We start from the raw sequence: 18,340 nt of genomic DNA, 5'->3' as shown, positions 1-18,340 counted from the left end.
GATTCAGCCGCTCTAGCTTTCTTTTGATTGGTATGTGCATGGAATGTCTTGAATCGGTCTTTACCTTTAATTTATGTATGTCTTTATGTTTAATGTCTGTTTCATTAGGCAGCATATCATTTTATCTTGATTTTTCACCTTTTCATAATCTCTGCCTTTTAATTGGGGTATTTAGACATTAAAATTTAATGTGTGATTGTTTATCATATCTCCTATTTGTTCTATCCATAATTTGTTTCCCTTTCCTTCTTTTTCTTCCTTCTTTGGGTTAATTGAATTTTTTTTAATTACATTTTTTCTTCTATTTGCTTGTTAGCTGTGAGCCATTTTTCATTCTTTTAGTGGCTACCTTATGATTTATAATATAAATGTTTAATTTACCACAGTTTACCTTAAGTGATGTTATACCACGTCCTTAATGGCTCATTACAATAGTCTACTTCCATTTTTCCTCTCCTGATGTTTGTGATTTTTTTTAACTGTTTTTACACATATATTTTAATTTATTTTGTATTATCACACCGAAACAACATACAAACATTCCACGTGTGGTGTAGCCAATCAGTGGCTCACAATGTCATCATGTAGTTGTGTATTCATCACCATGATCATTTTTAGAACATTTGCATCAATCCAGAAAAAGAAATAAAAAGAAAAAAGAAAAAACTCACACATACCATACCCCTTACCCCTCCCTCATTGACCATTAGTATTTCCATCTACCCAATACATTTTAACCTTTGTTCCCCCTATTTTTTACTATACCCCTTAACACTCCCTTTCTTTGATCACTAGTATTTCAATCTACTCTATTTTAACATTTGTTCCCCCTATTATTTATTTTTAATCCATATGTTTGTGCTTTTGTTGTCATATTTTACAGGCTAAACTGCATTTTTTTTTGTTTATGCAATCAATCTTTTAGAGATCTTTATATAATCTTAAAAAAAACATATTTATCCATATAGTTTCCATTTCCAGTGTTCTTCCCTTTTGTGTGTTGGTACAGCTTTCCTTCTGGTTTCATTTTCCTTCCTCCTGAAGAACTCTCATCATCAGTTCCTGTAGTGAAGATCTGGTGAGGAATCTTTTCAGCTTTATGTCTAAAAAGTACATCTGCATTTTTTTGCCTTTATCTTTGAAAGATGTTCTTGCTAAATATAGAATTCTAGGTGGACAGTTTTTTTTCTTTCCCCCTTTCAATGCTTTAAAAATGTTACTCCACTGTCTTCTTGCTTCTATTGTTTCTGACAAGAAATCTGTTGTCATCCTTAACTTGTTCCTCACGGTATGTCTTTTGTACCTGGTTACTTTTAAAGTTTTACTTTATCATGGCTTTTAAGCAATTTGATTATGATGAGTGTTAGTGTAATTTTCTTTATACTATTTGTACTTTGAGGTTTATTGAACTTCTTGTATCTATAAGTTGTAGTTTCATCAAATTTGGAAAAATCTGGGTATTATTTCTTCAAACATCTTTTCTGTTCCCATCATCCCTCTCCTTTAAGGATTCCTATTATACATATGTTACGTTTTCTGAAGTTGTCGCGTAAATGCTCTGTTAATTTATTTTCTTCCTGCATTTCATTTTGGAGAGTTTCAAATTCATGAATCTTTCGTTCTTCAATATTTAATTTGCCATGTTCCCCTTCAGTGTATATTTCTCCTCTCACATTGTAATTTCCATGTCTTTGTTTTATCTCTTCCGTGTTTCTACTTAACTTTCCAACATTTGGAATATAGTTGTGATTATATTATATATCATATTATAGAATTATAATTTTCTCTTTTTTTGTATGCTGTATGGGGTTCATATTTCATTCTTTTTCCATATGAGTTTCTTGTTATTACAGCACCATTTGTTGAATTTTTGTTTTGTTTTGTTTTTGCTTGGGTTTTGTTTTTTGGGGAAGTGCATGGACCAGGAATTTATCTTCTTTTTATGTTAATTCTGACATCCATGTTTTTTTCTAGGGAGCTTTTGAATGATCGATTTATATTCCCGTTATGGGTGGCATTTTCCAGTTTCTTTGCATTCCTGGTAATCTAGGATTGGATTCAGAACACTGTGAATTTTAATTTGTTGGATGCTGGATATTCCAGCTTTGTACCTTGTTCTGAAACACAGTTTGGCTGCTTGGAAATAGTTTGATCTTTTTTGGTCTTCCTTTTTTAAAAATGCAATTTTTTTGAGATCTATTCACACGCCACATAATCCATCCAAAGTATATAATCATTGGCTCACAATATCATCATATAGTTGTGCATCCATCATCACCATCAGTTTTAAACATTTTCATTACTTCAAAAAATAGTAATTAAAAAAAACACCTAAAACATCCCATACCCCTAATTCCCTCCTATTATTGGTTTATTTATTTTTGTTTTTATTTTATTACTCATTTGCCCATACATTGGATAAGGAAGTGTCAGTCACAAGGTTTTCACAATCACACAGTCACTGTAAGAGCTACATAGTTGCAGGATCATCATGAAGAATCAGGGCCACTGGAATGCAGTGTAACAGTTGCAGGCATTTCTCTCTAACTACTCCAGTACACCAGAAACTAAAAAGAAATATCTATATAATGAATAAGAATAACCTCTAGCATGACCTCTCAACTCGATTTTAAATCTCTTATCCACTGAAACTTTAATTTTTTTCATTTCTTTTCCCCTTTTTGGTCAAGAAGGCTTTCTCTATCCTGCGATGTCAGGACCAGGCTCATCCCCGGGAGTCATGCCCCATGTAGCAGGGAGGGCAGTGAGTTCACCTGCTGAGTTGGCAGAGAAAGAGGCTGTATCTGAGCAACAAAAGAGGTTCTCTGGGGGTGACTCTTAGATATAATTATAAGTGGGCTTAGCCTCTCCTTTGACTCTTAGGTATAATCATACGTGGGCTTAGCTTCTCCTTTGACTCTTAGATATAATTGTACGTGGGCTTAGCTTCTCCTTTGACTCTTAGGTATAATCATATGTGGGCTTAGCTTCTCCTTTGACTCTTAGATAAAATCGTAAGTGGGCTTAGCTTCTCCTTTGCGTGAATGAGTTTCGTAAGGGGAGGCCCCAAGTTTGAGGGGTTGCCCTATTAAATTGATAGTCCCTAATGCTTGTGAGAATCTCAGGAATTCCTCAGATGGGGAAGTTTAATATTTCCACATTTTTCCCAGTCCTTCAAGGGAACTTTGCCAATACTTCTTTATTATCTGCCCAAACTAATCTGGGATGTATCAGGTTATGTTAACCTGTATAGAATAAGATTTCATTCTCTATTCTTGGTTCCATGTAATTATATTGTTTACATAAACTGACCAAACAAGTTAAATTAGATACTGTGCTATAGAAAAGCATAAATTTTGTACCACGTAGGTATGTCTTCATTTGGTCTCACTCAGAGGTTGAAGTTTTAAATACAATCACTATCATCCTTTACCCTGTATCCTGATTTCTTTAGTCCTAATCGAGCCCATTTCATTCATGTCTCTAATTGAAGTCTGATCTTTTTCAGCTTCTCTAACAGTTGCTGTGTGGAGTGATGCTGACTCTCATAGCTGCAGAACTCTAGTTATTCTGAGTCTCAGGTGTCACCCAGAGACCCAGAGTTCCAGGGAGTGACCAGCTTATACATATGGAGCTCAGCATCTCAGAATTTACAAGTAACAGTTAGAACTCCGAAATCGACGTGCCTGCTGTAAGAGCTTACTGACTAGGGACTTTACAGTCAACCTCACTGAACAGTCTGTATCCTTAATTGTCGACTGTCCAGCCTCTGTCCATGTTCTACTCCCGGATAACCTGTGCTCTTGAATTCAGTTCTTCGTGTTTGCTCATGTAGTTAGTTTATATTAGTGAGGACTTAGAACATTGGCCCTTTCGTTTCTGTCTGATTTCATTCAACATAATGTTCTCAGGGTTCATTCAACTAGTTGCAGCCCCCACGGCTTCATTCCTTCCTAGAGCCGCTCAATATTGCTTTGTGTGTCTGTGCCATGTTCATCCTTCAGTGTGCCCTTAGGCCACCTCCATCCACTGCAAATCGTGTACACTGCCACCGTAAACACCATTGTGCAAATGTCCATTGGTGTCCCTGCCTTCAGGCCTTTCAAGTGTGTTCCTAATGAAGGGGCTGCAGGATCCTATGGCAACCCCACCCCTGGCCTCCTGTGGAGCCACCACACTGCCCTCCAAGGGGCTGTACCTCTCAGCTTCTCCACTAGCAGTGAATAGGTGCATCTCTCCACATCTTCTCCAGCACTTGTACTTTTCTGTTTATTTTTGAAACAGTTTTACCTGTCTAAAATCCATCCTAGGTAAATAATCAGTGGTTCCTAATAGAATCACTTGGGCATTCACCACCACGGTCTATGTGAGAACGTTTCCGTTTAGTTCTGCGCTGTGGTCTCAGCCCTTCCATGTGTGTCCAGCTACGGATGTCCTCCAGACAGTTGTCCCAGAGAGTTCCTGGCTGGTCACCAGCTTTGCTAGAGGACAGGCTGAATTCCACACTTCCCACATCTTGCCCCACCTCCTTGCGTTTGAGATTTGTTAGGCAGGATCAGAGCAGCGGTTAATCCAGGACCATTTTCGTTATTCCCCGCCACCGAGACAAGACCTCTGTGTGCTCTCCCCAGCGCCCTTGGGACTTTGTTTTCCCATCTGCTGATGGAGCAGGCCCTCTTCCCAGCCCTGGGCAAGGGCTGGCTCTGCCCCCGCTGATTTGGGAGGTGTTCTAGTGTGCTAGCTGCTGGAATGCAGTATACCAGAAACGGAATGGCTTTTAAAAACGGGAATTTAGTGAGTTGCTAGTTTACAGTTCTAAGGCCGAGAAAATGTCCCAATTAAAACAAGCCTAAAGAAATGTCCAATCAAAGGCATCCAGGGAAAGATACCTTGGTTCAAGAAGGCCGATGAAGTTCAGGGTTTCTCTCTCAAGTGAGAAGGCACATGGCAAATACAGTGTCATCTTCTAGCTTTCTCTCCTGGCTTCTGGTTTCATGAAGCTCCCCGGGAGGTGTCTTCCTTCTTCATCTCCAAAGGTCGCTGGCTGCTGGACTCTGTGCTTCGTGGTGCTGCAGCATTCTCTGCTCTCTCTGAGTCTCCGTCTCCAAAATGTTTCCTCTTTTATAGGATTTCAGAAACTAATCAAGACCCACTCAAGTGGGTGGAGACATGTCATCCCCTAATCCAGTTTAACAACCACTCTTAACTAAATCACATCAACCAGGGAGATGATCTCATTACAGTTTCAAACATACAGTATTGAATAGAGACTATTCTACCTTTATGAACTGGGATTTATATTAAAACATGGCTTTTCTTAGGGGGCATACGTCCTTTCAAACCAGCACGGGTGGGTTTCCCCAGTATCCCTCCAAAGTCATACCAGGGATTGTGTTGCTTCCTTCTGAATAGTTTTCTTTCTTGGTTTACTTCCTTATTTTCATGGAGATCATTCTGTAGTAGCTTCCAGAGACAAGAAGTGTGTGTGTGTGTGTGTGTGTGTGTGTGTGTGTGTGTGTGTGTGAAGGTAATAAATACGGGACTTTGTACATCTGTGTGTCACACAGGATTAGTAGCTTTTCCAAATATGGAATTTTGGTTGGAAATTATTTTTCCTTCAAAAATTTAAAAGTATTCCTGCTTTGTTTTTACTTTTTTTGTTGTTTGCTATGAAATGGGGTCACGTTTCATTATTTTTCCATGTGAGCACCCCGTTTCTGCAGCACCATTTGTTGAATTGCTTTGTTTGTTTGCTTCTTTGTTTTGGGGGAGGTGCATGCATTGGGAAGTGAACCCGGGTCTCCCTTGTGGCAGGTAAGAATTCTACCCCTGAACTCCCCTGCACTGCCTTCCGCTTTGTTTTCTCGTTTCATGGGTTGCTGTAGAGAGTTCTGGTATTTGTTTTTTCTAGATGAAGTAGTTTTAGTTTTAGTTTTTTTTGGAACTCTGTTCTCTCTAACCCTGGTGCTGTAAGGTTTCTGCCTCCCTTCTCTTTGTTATTTTAATCTGGATACTCCAGATTTTTCGACTTAAAAAATGAATCTTGAGACTTCAGTCGCCTTTTAAGTGATTACTTTAAAAAACTCTTATGATAACTCAGTGGTCCTTAGTGGGAAAAGTGTTCAAGTCTGTAATCGCGAGTTTGTTTGAACGCTTCTCACAGAACACTTGGGAACCAGGGAGAAAACGGCTCTGTGCGTTGCCTTGTGACTCTCCAGCGTCGTCTCTTCTCTCTCCTTCAGCTCCATCCTTCGCGCCGGCGGACGTCTCCGTGATCCTGGATGAGTCCACCGACACGCTGGACGTCCGGTGGGCGCGGCCGCCCGTGGCGCGGCAGGACGGGGAGCTGGTGGGCTTCCGAGTGGCGCACACGTGGCGGAGCGCGGCGGCGGCGGTGAGTCCCTGCCCGCAGCGGCGCGGTTTCCTCCTCGTTCTGACTCGCTGCCGCGTTCGGTTCCTGGGCCGGTGGGCCGAGGTCCACTGGGCCCGGCGAGGCAGCCTCAGCGGGACCGGGCCGCGCAGTGCGAGCGCTCTCCGGCTCGCCGCCTCTCCTTCCTTTCTTTGTTGGGTGAATGCGAGGGACTCACGCTGGGGGGAAGGCTCTGCCCCCACCTGCTGTCTCTGCCCGGCCAGGGCACGGGGAAGTTCCCGCGCGTTTTTATGAAGAGGAGTGTGGGGCGGCGCCGCCTCGCAGAGCACGCAGGCAACGAGCCGGGCGAGGCTCCGAGCTGCCGCGCGTCCGCGGAGACCCACGGGTGGGCCTGGTGGGGGCCAGCAGAGGGACGCGGCCGAGGGCTGGGCGCGCCTGGTGGTGAGCGGGGACTGGGCCGGCGCCGGGCGTGGCCGAGGAGGAGCCGCAGGCGGATGGGACGGCGCCGGGGCCAGCCTCAGTCAAAAGCCCACAGCTGGGGCACTGCATCCCAAGAGGGGCGGGGGCGACAGGGATCCCTCCCAGCTCAGAGCCCAGCTGGTGACCGGACTCTGTTCTGGTCACCATATTTAATAACAGTATATGCCTGTTGTATCGAGTTCGGTACCCGCTGTGCGTGGGGTTTATATTTGTGGATTTGCCCACTCTCTGAATTTCTTTGTGACCGCAGCATCCGTTCTCGGGGTGCTCTTGTGGCCGTCGCCCCAGCCGGGGCGTAAAGCAGTGGCCTTTCCACAGCACACATGAAGCCACAACCCTGTCCCGGGGCCCCCGGGTGGCTGCTGGCCAGCATCCCCATCCCCAGCGCGAGGGCGGTGCTGGTCTAGGAGCAGCAAGCGGGCCAAGGGCCCCTCAGTGTCGAAGGCACCGTCACTGCCCAGGAGCGTCGGCCCCAGGAGCAGGGAGGACCGGCCGGTGTCCGCGCGCAGCTGCAGGCCGCACCCCACTGGCACACAGGCGGCCTCGACAGCCTCTCCCCGTGGGAGCCCAGCCCTGCGCGGCCACCCTGGGCCGCCCTCTGCGCCACCACTGGGCTGTGGTCACCAAACTGGTGTCCAGCTGAGCATAAGAAAGGGCTAGAAGATATTCCTGCGTGGAAATGACCCCTGCTTTCCCTTCGAACACAGAGTCGTGGGTCCTCTTCCACGGAGAGCCACGTCCCGGGACAGCGGCGGTGTGGTCGGAGGGTGGGGTTTGCCATAGGCGCATCTCTCAGGCTCCTCCCGTGTCCCCGTGCGCAGGGCGCTGTGATTCCCCGGGGAGCGGGGTGCTGACTTATCACCCTTTGGGTCGCTGAGGACGCATCCCCCCTCCATGGGCCCGGAGCCACCCTGACTGCGGAGAAGTCCGCAGGCGGCTGCCACGGCGCTGCCCCGTCTCACACGAGTGACCTCGCAGCCAGGCGTGCTGGGAAACTGGTTCTACTCCCTGGAGTCTAAGTTCCTTGTGGACAGGGCCGGTGCTGATGGCGCCCAAAAGCTCCTGACGGGAGGAGCGGCAGTGCGGGGTGCCGGGCTGGGGGGCGTTGCCTCAGGGAAGTGCAGCCCCGCCCCCAGTTTGATTCTCCAGAAGCTCTCCCATGTGGGGAAATAGGGTTAAACGTAAGGGGGCTGGGGACCCGAGGACACCTTCTGTACGTACTTGACATCGAAATAGCAGGGCTAAATTACAGCGAGTTTTGAAAACAATCATTTTTGTATATTGAGGCTACCATTTAAAGGTGTCCAAAAATGGTGACATCTCCACTCAGGCACTTCCTCACGAGGTCACACTTGGTCTGATGCCGCTCCCGAGACGTGACAGCCCTTCCAGTGCGGGGCGGCCTCGGCAGCCCTCAGGAGCGGAGTGGACAGCAGCCCCAGGGCTGGCGGGGGCAGCGGGGTCTCCCCGTGGCTCTCCAGTGGCCTAGACGAGCAGGCAGCTCCAACTGGGCTCCTGCTTCCTAGCACAAGGTGCTGTGGATTTTGTAGGATTCTGTCTTGGCAGATGTGTTGGTTTGCAGGGTGCTGGAATGTGATGTTCCAGAAATGGAGCAGCTTCGTAAAGGGGAATTTGGTAAATTACAGTTTACAGTTTTAAGCCTATGAAAATGTCCAAAGCAGTGCATCCAGTAAAAGATACCTTAATTTAAAAAAGGCCAATGGTTCTCCAGGTCTGGCCTTCATCTCTTGGCTTCCCTCAGCTCTCTCCAGGCTCTAGCATTTCATGGAGACGTCTGCTGGGCTCCAAGCGCCTCCACACGTCCGTGTCTGTTATCCACATGTCTGCGTCTGTGTGAGCTCTGCTCTGACGTTTCTGTTGGCTCTGTCATTTCTGTAGTTCCTCTCGTAAATGTCTCCTCCTTTAAAGGACTCCAGTAAATGAATCAAGCCCACTGGAGTGGGTGGAGTCACCTCTCCATCTAATCAAGGTTAATGCCCACAATTGAGTGCATCGCGTCTCCATGACATAATCTAATCAGAAGTCCCCAGATTATACTGTTGAAGCAGCCTGAAAAGAAACAGCTGCACTTACTTACAAGATGGAGTCAGGATTAAAATACGGCTTTTTGGGGGTACATGATGCTTTCACACCAGCACAACAAGCATTTAATTCTTCCCCAGCCATGCACTGTCCTTACTCTGAGGTGATGTTCCTCAGAAAGGTGCCTGGGGCTTGAGTCTTTGCGGGAAAGTGCAGGCGCCCCAGCAGGTCAGAGCGCCTTCTCAGCGCCATGCTCGTGTCCTCGGAGCGGTGCTGGTGCCAAGCGTGGCTGGCCGGACCCACGCTGCAGGGCGTGAGGCGCGGGAGCTCCTGGGGTCATCCTCTTCCCCAGAAAGTTCAGTGTGGAGTGTTCAGCTAAGCTTTCATCAAAACCGGGTTTGCCATTTTTATAAAATGCTCTATTTCTAAGGAAGATTTACAGAACATACCAAAAATTGTTAATCACGAATTTCTTCAATTAATTAACCAAAAACCTATGGTAAGTCTCATAGACTCAGAGTCTGTTGAAGCAGAAAATGTAATGCCTTTAGGTCTGGAGCTGGGTTTTCCCTTCGCCCCTTGGTCTCTGCATGCTGGCCATGTCCCCGGGCATGGGCAGCCCCTGTAGCTCTGCTGGGACACGGCTAGGTGCTGGCACATCACCCTACAGCCCCAGCTCCCCGGGCGACCTGCCCAGGAGAGCGTTTCATTTGCTGTGTGGAAAGATTCTCCTTATACCTCGTGTTGCATCCACCTGTTATATGAAAGTGACTTTAAACAAAATAAGAGTAAAACCAAGTGTTTAAAAAATGAGCAAATTGGTCACATGGAAAGGAAAGTAACAGTGCTGCACCCTTTGGCCAGAATCTGAAGGTGGCAGCAGGAGGCCTGTGAGGAATCGGGGACTCGGCTGTGCAGTGCCGGGCTGGGGGGCAACGGGGGGCTCGGCCAGGCGGCGCTGGACTGCAGGGGTCAGTGGTGCCCGTGGCTCACCCGCCCGCCGGGCCCTGCCTGCTCTGTGGTCCTGGGGCCGGGCCGTGGCCACAGTGAGGCAGGGAGGCCGCGGGAAGGAGCTGCCGTGGGGGACAGGTGGGCGAGCGCACCGCGGGCCCAACCTCTCCTTTCCTCTCCTCTCCGCTGCAGAGAGAGCTCGTGGAAGAAGTGGGCGGGGGCAGCAGCCGAGCCCAGATCCCCATACAAGCCTACAACGCCACGTGCTCAGTGAGCGTGGCCGCCGTCTCACGCGGGGGTGTGGGGCCTCCCAGTGACCCCGTGGAGGTGCTTGTCCCTGCGCGCGGTGAGTGCTGGGCCCTGCAGCTCCTGGGTGGCGGCCCCCTGCGCTCTGCCAGCCTCCTCGTCCCCCACCACCCCTGGGTTACGTCCCCGGGGGCCTCGGCACCAGGACAGCCGCCGAGGAGCGGCCGTGGACGCATAGCCAGGTGGTAGCCTCTGCACGGGGCCCAGGTGCCTTGTCACCCAACCACCAAGGCCATCCTGATCCCAGCGCTGGCCCCTTTGAGTGCCACGGCTGTCGCGTCCCAAACTCCCGCCCCTCAAGTCCATGCCGGGTGCGGTCAGCGCTGCCACTCACAGGTTCCTGTCGCCCGCGGGCCTTGAGCCCATGCAGACAGGATGCAGCGAGAGGCAGCTGAGCCCCAGGACCCCACAAGACCGCATCTCTCCTGCCGTTCCCCACCTGTGGCACTGCCCCTCACCTGTCCCCACCTGTGGTACCGCCCCTCACCTGTCCCCACCTGCAGGCACTGCCCCTCACCTGTCTCCACCTGTGGCCACCACTCCTCACCTGTCCCCACCTGTGGGCACCGCCCCTCACCTGTCTCCACCTGCAGCCACCACCCCTCACCTGTCCCCACCTGTGGGCACCGCCCCTCACCTGTCTCCACCTGCAGGCACTGTCCCTCACCTGTCTCCACCTGCGGCCACCACCCCTCACCTGTCCCCACCTGCGGGCACCGCCACTCACCTGTCCCCACCTGCAGGCACTGCCCCTCACCTGTCTCCACCTGCGGCCACCACCCCTCACCTGTCCCCACCTGCGGGCACCACCCCTCACCTGTCTCCACCTGTGGCCACCACTCCTCACCTGTCCCCACCTGTGGGCACCGCCCCTCACCTGTCTCCACCTTCGGCCACCACCCCTCACCTGTCCCCACCTGTGGTACCGCCCCTCACCTGTCCCCACCTGCAGGCACCGCCCCTCACCTGTCTCCACCTGTGGCCACCACTCCTCACCTGTCCCCACCTGTGGGCACCGCCCCTCACCTGTCTCCACCTGCAGCCACCACCCCTCACCTGTCCCCACCTGCAGGCACTGCCCCTCACCTGCCCCCACTTGTGGGCACTGCCTCCCACCTGTCTCTCTTATGGGGTTTGCCTGTGCGGTGTACATATGTCCTCTACAAAAAAGCCTGTGGTTCTCAACGTTTCTACGTTTGCACTGCAGTATACAAACATTAGTTTCACTATTTTTTTCATTTCCCTGCGCACTTACGACCACACGGACATCCCCCGTTGGCCTGATCGTGCTGCTGCCGCGTCCCTGACCACAGCAGGATTGCCTGTACCTCATGAGTGCACACGATGGAGAGGGTTAACACGCCAGAGAAAGCTTTGACAGTCCGTCCCTCCCCATCTCAAGCCAACATGTCTTTGCATTTTGAATCTGAAAGGCATGTTTTGAGTCGATTCCTCTGGTTTTCTGCAGCCTGGGTGGAGTTTGCCCCCTCGTCCACCCCAGCGCCGGGCAGTGTGGACCCCGTGCTCATCGCCTTCAGCTGCTTCTTCGGGTTTGTTTTGATCGGGTTGACCTTCTACGTCTCTCTGGCCATCAGGAAAAGGGTCCAGGAAATGAGGTTTGGGTAAGTTTCCCCGTGAAAAGCGCTTTCCCACGGTCGCGGCGAGGTTGTCGTGCGCACGCCCACTGTACGGGCGTCCACCGGCCATGCCTGGGCAGGTCTGCCCTGGGAGGCGTCCCTCAGAGTCATCGCCATTACGCATGGCCTTCGCAGTTCTGGGATGTAGTTGGGCAATTCTTTGTTTTCCTTTTTTCACTCTGTATTTTATTAATTTTCTATAAAATGATCGCTTATTTTTCTACTTGAGAAAAAGCTCATGTTTTAATGTTGAAATTAAAAGAGGCAATTTTCCTTATTTTCTGAAAAAAAGTCTTACTTTTCTAACAGAATATTACTTAAATACCAACAAAAGTAAGAGGCCATGTCAGAGCAGCCAATGAAAAATAGACTGCATGCACAAATGCTATTTCTGAGCTCAGTTTTCTTCTCCAGGGACCTGCAGTACTTTGGGTTTCCAAGAGCTCAGTTTATCACCCCTGGGGCAGGAGGAAGTTCTCTGAAAGAGGCAGGGTGTGCACAGCTGGGAATGGGATAGAGTGAGTGAGGGGCTGGTGGGGATTTGGAGGGGCTGAGCTCCCCTGCTTTCCTCTTCCTCATATGTACTATTGGGGTGCCCCACACTCCAAAACTTCCCATCACTTGACTTTCCATTTGTGTCTGTCCGTCTCGGAAGTCATGTTCGGGATTAGTTTGCAAGTTGCTGGAATGTGATATCCCACTTTTAAAAAGGGGAATTTAATAAGTTACAAATTTATAGTTCTAAGACTATGAAAATGTCCAAACTAAGCCACCCAGGGAAAAATACCTTAATTCAAGGAAGGCGGATGGTCAGGAACCCTCTGTCAGCTGGGAAGGCACGAGGCTGCATCTGCTGGTCCCCTGCTCCTGGGCTCCGTTGCTTTCAGCCTCTGTTCCTGTGGGGGCTCCTCACTTTGCTTCTCCGGGGCTGGCTTTCACCTCTTGGCTTCCCTTGGCTCCCTCCAGGTTCTGGCTTGATTAACATCTCATGATGATATCTGCAGGGCTCCAAGCGTCTCCAAACATCTGTCTCTCTTCTCCAAGTGTCGGCATCTGTGTCAGCTCTGCTCTGAGGTTTCTGTTGGCTCTGTTCTTTCGGACCCTCTCCAAAATGTTTCCCCTTTTAAAGGATTCCAGTAAACTGATCAAGACCCACCTGGAATGGGTGCAGTCACATCTCAGCCTAATCAGAGGTCACACCCAAGTTGGATGTGCCACATCTCCACCGAGATAATCTAATCAAAAGATGCCAACCTACAGTGTTGAATCAGGATTAGAAGAAACAGCTGTTCCCGCAAGATTGGATCAGGGTTTAAACATGCCTTTTCTGGGGGTACATAATACTTTCAAACTGGCACACGTTCCCTCTGTGCCTACAACTCTGCCCTTGTGGCATTACCTCGTGGTGTGGGAATATTGAGGACGGCTCTTTTGAAGAAGTGGACAAAGTCTGATGTGGGTCCTGAGCCCTCGCTGGCTGCACTGGGTCCAGAAGGGCCAGGCGGCTTTGTGCGCGTTCTCCATGGCAGGTGGGCTCCTATGACACGAGAAGAAGCTGCAAGAGCCGTTCATTAACGCACTCTGAGGACCCACGGGCGTCCGGATGGGGGTGGAAGAACTGGACGGTTTTGACTGCAGGGGGCGGGGGGGCGAGCAGAGTTGGGGTGGGAGGGCGTGTGCGCTGGGCGCCCCTCGCACCTGCCCTCCACTGGCTCCTGCTCCATCGAACCCAGCAGTCAGCACCTAAATAGAGTGTAGGCTAGCTGATTCAGCTGGGGTGGTAATAATTTGGGAAAGTCTAGGGTTGAAATTTATAGAACTTCACAAATTTGGAGTTTCTGAACAGCAGATATACAAACGGGATTGCAGTCCTTGTTCCTGAAATTTAGGATTAAAACTGCTTCCAGAAGCCATTACGCTGGGCAGAAGCTTCGCATGCAGCGGGCGGACTCCAGGCTGCTCTCCTTTCTTTACGGAAGCCCGTTCCCTTGCCCTCGTAGTGGCCCCTTTTGTCAGTTCATTTATCAGAACTAATGGAACAGAAATAGCTTTATTTTCTACCATGAAAAGTAACATTCTTATAGTTTATAAAAATCAGAGCGTCCGGGTTGGTGAAGTAGAAAGTGGAGCCCATTTCTCAGCCTCGGCTCCCGCTGGCCCCCGCGGCTCTTTCGGCACAACGCCCTTCCAAAGGCTGGGCTCTGCGTGCACGCGTGCGACTTTTTAAAGCTGTCATCCATTTTAAAATAATCCGTGAAAAACAACTAATGTAGAAAGTCTATTTATACTAATTTTGGCCAGAAAAAAATGTGCACACAAGACAAAGAGTTTTAAGTCTGTAATTTAGGCCAATCCATACGTATCTTCCCACGAGTAAGACCAAAGTCAGGGCTGGGTGGACTTGCACTCACCGGTTGCTCTGAGGAGGTGCTGGGCAGGGCCACCCTGGGATGGCTGGGGACAGAAGCCCGTTCTCGCGAGAGACGTTGCCGAGGAGAGGCCCTCCCTCTTGGGAGGCAGCCATGCTGTGGGGTCCCCGTCCTCTGCCTCCATCCCCTGTCCCCGTCCCCGTCCCCGTCTCCGTCCCCTGCCCCCGTCCCCGTCCCCTGTCCCCATCCCCTGTCCCCGTCTCCGTCCCCTGTCCCCGACCCCGTCCCCTGTCCCCGACCCCTGTCCCTGTCCCCGTCTCCTGTCCCCTGCCCCCGTCCCCATCCCCTGTCTCCGTCCCCATCCCCTGTCTCCGTCATCTCAGGACTGAGCTGCCCTCTCCTCTCCTCCCTTCCCCCAGGAGCGCGTTCACAGAGGAGGATTCCGAACTGGTCGTGAATTATACAGCAAAGAAGTCCTTCTGCCGGCGAGCCATCGAGCTCACCCGTAAGTCAACTTTTCAGCAAAAGATTAAAATAGTTGAAAGCAAAGAAAGAGCAACAGCAAACTGACAGATGTTATTAAAGAATGGATTATTTAAGGTACAGAGTGCCTTCAGGAATGGGTACCTAGGTGGTCACACATGTCCTGGGCCTGTGGTCACATTTTTTGCACCAGTGGGCGGGTTTCCTGCACCTGTGGAGGGACCCCGTAGCTGTGGGAGGGACCCCGCACCTGGGGGGGGGACCCCGTAGCTGTGGGAGGGACCCCGCACCTATGGGGGGGACCCCGCACCTGCGGAGGGACCCCGTAGCTGTGGGAGGGACCCCGCACCTGCGGGGGGGACCCCGCACCTGTGGGATGGACCCCGCACCTGTGGAGGGACCCCGTAGCTGTGGGAGGGACCCCGCACCTGGGGGGGGGCCCCGTAGCTGTGGGAGGGACCCCGCACCTGCGGAGGGACCCCGCACCTGGGGGGGGACCCCGTAGCTGTGGGAGGGACCCCGCACCTGGGGGGGGAACCCCGCACCTGTGGAGGGACCCTGTAGCTGTGGGAGGGACCCCGCACCTGGGGTGGGGGCCCTGCACCTGTGGTTGAGAAAACAGGTGAAGGACTTGCAAGGCACGAGGGAAAAAGCAACGGACAACAGAGCAGGGACAGAGCCTCAGGCCTCCTTCCCCGTCGTTTTCCTGTCCAGCAGCACCAGGCGGCCTGGCCCTGCTCTGTGGCAGTTTCGATTGGAGCTTTGCTAGGTCAGAGCGGGGGCTTCGAGCGTGAGGAGCGGGAGGAAAGAGATGAGAGTGTTCCTGAGTGATTTCGGAAACGGTGTGGAAAGGATGGGCAGACAAGTCCCTGCTTCTGGGCATTTGCCTCCTCCCCCCAAAAAGCCCCAGAGTGATGAAAATTCACTCAGTGTAGAATAGTCCTAATTTCGTTAATCTATTGATAATCTAGAGCTGTTTGACTCTCAGATGTTTCCATTCTTGCTTTTTTTTAATTCTCACTTAGATGTGTTTCTTTCCTTGATTGGAGGTAAAAAAAATAAATAAGAAGACCATGTGGGTAATTTTTTCTCTGAGCCAGTGAGCCCTTCTTTTCTTCTCCCAGAGGCTTTGCTCCTTTCTCAGCTGAACCCCACCCCGTGTCGCTTGCCGGCTGCTGAATTGGTCGCTCCCCGTCAGTCCCTCCTCTTGTTGGTTGTCCGTGTGCTGTCACCACCCTGTCCCCCATGTCCCTGTCTCCTTGCGGCTGGGTGGAGCCTGGCGCCCTCAGCCCCCGCGTGGCGCCTCCTCCGCGGCTTGGGGTCTGTCTGAGCCGCAGCTGGAGGCCAGCAGGTGACCATGGGTCCAGGAGGGACCACCGGGTCCTGGCTGCCGCTCGGGGTCCAGGGCGCATTCCCTGCCCTGAGACCCCCGGGACTGACCTTGCCGTGAAGAATTTGGTTGCTCATTGTGATCATCGTGAAATTTAATCACCATGTAATTGGCATTTTGGGGATGAACAATGAGGGCAAAATGAAAAAAGCGTTAGACAGTTTTACAGGCCTGGACCGTAAACTCAAATGAAAGAAAGGAGCCTGGGCCCCAACCTGCTCTTGTCCCCCCGCAGTGCATGGCCTGGGGGTCAGTGAGGAACTGCAGCGTAAATTAGAGGACGTCGTCATTGACCGGAATCTTCTGGTTCTGGGGAAAATTCTAGGTGAAGGTGAGCAATTTAATTATTTTAAAATGTACATTTATTTGCAAATAATGCAAATAGTTCTGTTTCATAATTTTGAAATGATGAAGTAAATAGTGATTTTAGAAACTCAGATTGGATGCAGAAAGGGCCCCTGCAGCCCCCACCCAGCAGGCCTGGAAAGCCACTGGCCCTCTCCCTTCCATGCAGTTTATTCCTCTAGTTCCTAAATTTGGTTATTCTGGCACCTTCCTTATGAATTCAGTAGGAACAAGGGTGAAAGTTTATGTTTACTTTGCTAATTTGATCTTGGATGAATGACCTGGTTTTAAGAGTTTGTGTTTTGTGAACGTCAGTAACGTTTTCCACCTTCTCTGAGTTCTCAGACAGGTGATCATGCCGGGTAAAGTGAAGACCAGGCGGAGGCCAGTCCTGGCCAGCGTCCTGGGGACGGGGGTGGGGTGGCCTGGGCAGCTGTGCCCGCTGGCTGTGGCGGCGGCTCCCTGGCAGGTGAAAAGCAGCCTCTCTGGCACGGGCCGTGGACAAGCTGCTTGACTTTGCAGGAGAGTTTGGGTCTGTGATGGAAGGACACCTGAGCCAGCAGGACGGGGCCTCACAGAAAGTGGCGGTGAAGACCATGAAGCGTGAGTCGTCCGCTCCTTAGCCCTTTCTCTTGGGCGCGACCTGAGGGTGGTGCTGGCTCCCTCTCCACCTCAGATGCCGTGGGTCAGAGGCTGCCACACCCTAGGAAGTAAAGTCCCTGTAAAGAGCCCTTCCACCTGAGTGTTCTTTACACACAAGACAATAACAGTTGTTACGTTTACTGTCTACATATTTCTATCTCTTACCTGCCCACCTACCTGCCTGCCTCTTTGTCAACCTACCTGTTTACCTATTTACCAATTTATCTGCCTATTTACCTACCTGTCTACCTGCCTGCCTAACTCCCCACCTGCCTGTCTACCTATCTGCCTACCTACCTCTGCCAGTTTCAAACATTATGTACCCCAGAAAAGCCATGTTTTAATCCTGATCCAATCTTGTGGGGGCAGCTGTTTCTTTTATTTATTTATTGGCATGGGCAGGTCCCGGGAATCGAACCCAGGTCTCTAGCACGGCAGGTGAGAACTCTGCTACTGAGCCACCATTGCACTTCCCTAACTGTTTCTTTTAATCCTGATTCAGTATTGTAGGGTGGGAACTTTGGATTCTTTCCATGGAGATGTGACATGCCCAGTTGTGGGTGGGGCCTTTTGATCAGATGGAGATGTGACTCCACCCATTCAAGGTGGGTCTTGATTAGTTTCCTGGAGTCCTTTAAAAGGGGAAATATTTTGAAGAAAGCTCAGATACAGGTACTTGGAGAACAGTTGCTTCAGAGCTGACAGAGACACGGGTGTTCGGAGATACTTGGAGTGTGACAGAGAGAGCAGATACCTGGACACAGGAAGAGCCCAGGAAATGTCACTATGTGCCTTCTCATGAGATGCTAAGCAAGCCAGAACCCAGAGCTGTGTCCCAGAGGAGCGAAGCAAAGGCCCACAGATGATTAGAGAGGAAACCACTGGCATTAGGAGCTGGAAGCAATAGAACTGGGAACAAGGACCGGCAGACGCCACCCCGTGCCTTCCCAGCTGACAGAGGTGTACCAGACAGTGTGTTCTAGTTTGCTAGCTGCCAGAATGCAATATACCAGAAATGGAATGGCTTTTCAAAAGGGGAATTTAATAAGTTGCTCGTTTACAGTTCTAAGGCTGAGAAAATGTCCCAATTAAATCTATAGACAAATCTATAGAAATGTCTAATCAAAGGCATCCAGGGAAAGATACCTTGGTTCAAGAAGGCCGATGAAGTTCAGGGTTTCTCTCTCAAGTGAGAAGGCACATGGCGAACACAGTCAGGGCTTCTCTCTCGGCTGGACAGGCACATGGCGAATACGGTGTCATCTGCTAGCTTGGTCTCCTGGCTTCCTGTTTCATGAAGCTCCCCGGGAGGCGTTTTCCTTCT

General features: G+C 50.5%; 1 protein-coding gene across 2 annotated transcripts in view; it reads left to right on the top strand.

The window, feature by feature from the left end:
* The window catches only part of MERTK (MER proto-oncogene, tyrosine kinase), an 86,312-nt gene that overhangs the window by 55,714 nt on the left and 12,258 nt on the right, over positions 1-18,340 (top strand). For both annotated transcript variants that reach the window (XM_077133716.1, XM_077133717.1), the window contains 6 exons: positions 6,243-6,394; positions 10,037-10,190; positions 11,619-11,772; positions 14,576-14,661; positions 16,265-16,360; positions 16,897-16,977. In XM_077133716.1, coding sequence (XP_076989831.1) covers positions 6,243-6,394; positions 10,037-10,190; positions 11,619-11,772; positions 14,576-14,661; positions 16,265-16,360; positions 16,897-16,977 — 723 coding nt within the window. The remainder of the gene's footprint in view (positions 1-6,242; positions 6,395-10,036; positions 10,191-11,618; positions 11,773-14,575; positions 14,662-16,264; positions 16,361-16,896; positions 16,978-18,340) is intronic.

Source organism: Tamandua tetradactyla, chromosome 17, assembly GCF_023851605.1.
Source record: "Tamandua tetradactyla isolate mTamTet1 chromosome 17, mTamTet1.pri, whole genome shotgun sequence".
Lineage (NCBI taxonomy): Eukaryota > Metazoa > Chordata > Mammalia > Pilosa > Myrmecophagidae > Tamandua > Tamandua tetradactyla.
Note: the sequence above shows the minus strand (reverse complement) of the source record. Positions and strands in the feature narration are given on the sequence as shown.